This window comes from Montipora capricornis, chromosome 13, assembly GCF_036669925.1.
Source record: "Montipora capricornis isolate CH-2021 chromosome 13, ASM3666992v2, whole genome shotgun sequence".
Classification (NCBI taxonomy): Eukaryota; Metazoa; Cnidaria; class Anthozoa; order Scleractinia; family Acroporidae; genus Montipora; species Montipora capricornis.
In genome coordinates this window covers 39,657,617-39,660,116 of record NC_090895.1, presented here as the reverse complement: position 1 = coordinate 39,660,116, position 2,500 = coordinate 39,657,617, and the positions used below count along the sequence as shown (strand labels likewise).

Below are 2,500 nucleotides of genomic sequence, written 5' to 3'. Positions count from 1 at the left end.
AAAAAATTGTGCAAAGATGAGTAATAAAGGTCGAACACATTGAAAAGAAACTAGCAACTGTGTTGGTTTGTTTTGATGAATGGGTTGACTTTTCATCGTCAATGCGCAATGTGTTTAATGGGTCACTTGTATCTTGTATTTTGTGTCCCTTAAGCCTTTCCATCCTAAGACTGATATTTCTGTATCTTACTCTGTCTAAATGCCAGACAGTTTTCCCCGTCAGTAGGGGCCACTTCAGGGGTGGAAGAGATAAATTACTTATTTAACTTATTTTTCCTTTGTCTGTATAAGTAGCCAATCAGTTTGCCTGGAGAAGCCACAATCTGACAGCAAGCCTGGTTCTGTGGTGGCAGTTGCTACGACATCTGTTGGGCCAGACTCAGCAGAACCCTCCTCTTCATCATCATCATTATCTGTAGGGGCTGCTCTACCTCCCAGACCTTCAACAACTCATCTCACCAGCTCAGCAGCCATTGGTAACTCTACATCCACGTCCAAGTCTTCCTCTCGTGGAAGGCGATCTGCGTCATCGACCTCACTGTCGGATAAGACTTCAGAATCAAGCCAGTCCACTTCTGGTAACTCTCGTATACCAACACGAAGTTGGAGAAGGAGTGGCCCGCCTGAGCCTAGTGGAGGCTTGAGGCGGTCACAGAGGCTTAAAGAGACAACGGGATCCTGTGCTAGTAACAGGTATAAAACCACACATTTATCACTGTGTACAGTGGTCGGGCTCAGTTGGTTGAGCATCTGGCTGCCATGTGGGAGGTCGTGAGTTCGACTCTGGCCAGACCAACACTCAGAGTCTTAAAATAACTGAGGAGAAAGTGCTGCCTTTGTAATTATACCTGAAAATGGTTAGACTTTCAAGTCTTCTCGGATAAGGACTATAAACCTAAGGCCCCGTCTCACAACCCTTCACTGTTCATAAACTCTGTGGGACGTTAAAGGTCCCACACACTAGTCAAAAAGAGTAGGGCATTAGTTCCTGCTGTTGTGGTCTGGCCTTTCCTTCAGCAACATGGTCGGCTTGGCGTAGTCTTCTGAATGGACTACTGATCGATGAGACCACATAACAGTAAAAACAGACAGTAGTCAAATTGAAGGAGTCCAAGTGCTGAAACTGGAAGATTTTTTTTTTGGAAGAATTTACAGGTTTTTTAAATTTTAGTGACATCATCTGGTGTCACACTGAGCAAAATTTTATGCCAAAAGGTGAAAAGAAAGATTACTGAAGTTTAAAATGGGCAAGAGGAGATGTACACAAATTTGAATAAGCTACATGTACATAATTTTACTGTCTGCTTATATATGTCTCCCAAATTTACTGTACTTGGTATTCACCAGTTTTCTCTACTTCTCTAAATTCTTTAAAATGTACTTTCAGTCGGCGTGGACCACAAGGAAAGAAGCAGTCGTGGACACGCCGGCAACCTCCAAATATGTCAACAGACAAGTAAGTAAAAGTCCTTGCTGTCAAGAAGATTTTAGACAGAGGGAGAATGAGAAAGGTGCATTTAGACATGCTTTAATCTCCAGGAACAAGTTTAACCCATGGACTCCTGGGGGTTCCCCACTGACGAGTAAAATCGTCTGGCGTTAGACAGAGTAAAATACTAAGTACGGCTGGTTTTGGGGTGAATGGGTTAATGAGATATTCAGTGAGTGATAAATTAAAACTTAATTTTAGGCTGAGAAGAGACTTGAACCACAAAACAATCATTACTACTGTATATAGAATAATAATATCAATATTGGCATTCAGGATACATTGTGTTAGAGAATTCAAGACACAAAAGTACTGTTACCTTTCAAAGAAGGAAAATTTACCGTAGTTATTCGGTTATAAGGTGCACGGTTTTTTCAAGATAAATCTGTCTTTGGGTGGCAAGTTAGTGCTAAAATTGGGGTGCGTCTTATAGCCAAGTATTTTCGCACAACAAAATCTTAAGATCACAATTTGAGAAGAACTTGCAGTTTAAACAACACAAGAAAAGGATACCAGTTGTCTATTAAAAAAGAATAGTGCTTTAGAGACCTTTAGCACACTAAAAAGCAAACACACGGTAATTTGCATACGTCCTTAAGAGCATGTGCTCAGTAACATGATACCCGTGACAACAATACAATCGTTCGAACCTTGTTTTGAATATTCCAAGTTCGTGTTTGGCACTCGCGTGAAAAGTTTCTTCTCTGAACAAACAGTGCGGAGATAAAACATACCTTTGTTCATCCAGGCTTTCTTGTGCACTGAAATTTGCATCCTTGGTGGCGTGTTGATAATCAGCTGTCGAACACCTTTGAATGACTTTCCGTGGGAGTTTTTGCGCTGTTCACTTTCGCTTGAAGTCTGAACTCTGACTATTTATTAACTTCGGAAGGTTCAAAATAAACGTGTATGCATTGTATGTTTATCATTTCAGGTGTGAACTTTTAGCTTTTGTTTTTACGTATATCATTAAAAGCGTGCCTTTTGCACTCTGTTTACGTTAACAAAAAG

At 40.8% G+C, this 2,500-nt stretch overlaps 1 protein-coding gene across 3 annotated transcripts in view; it reads left to right on the top strand.

The window, feature by feature from the left end:
• The window catches only part of LOC138030075 (E3 ubiquitin-protein ligase TRIP12-like), a 64,951-nt gene that overhangs the window by 10,399 nt on the left and 52,052 nt on the right, over nt 1-2,500 (top strand). For 2 of the 3 annotated variants that reach the window (XM_068877930.1, XM_068877928.1), the window contains exons 6-7: nt 292-693; nt 1,388-1,456. In XM_068877930.1, the coding sequence (XP_068734031.1) occupies nt 292-693; nt 1,388-1,456 (471 nt within the window). The remainder of the gene's footprint in view (nt 1-291; nt 694-1,387; nt 1,457-2,500) is intronic. The other variant, XM_068877929.1, reaches the window with a different exon arrangement.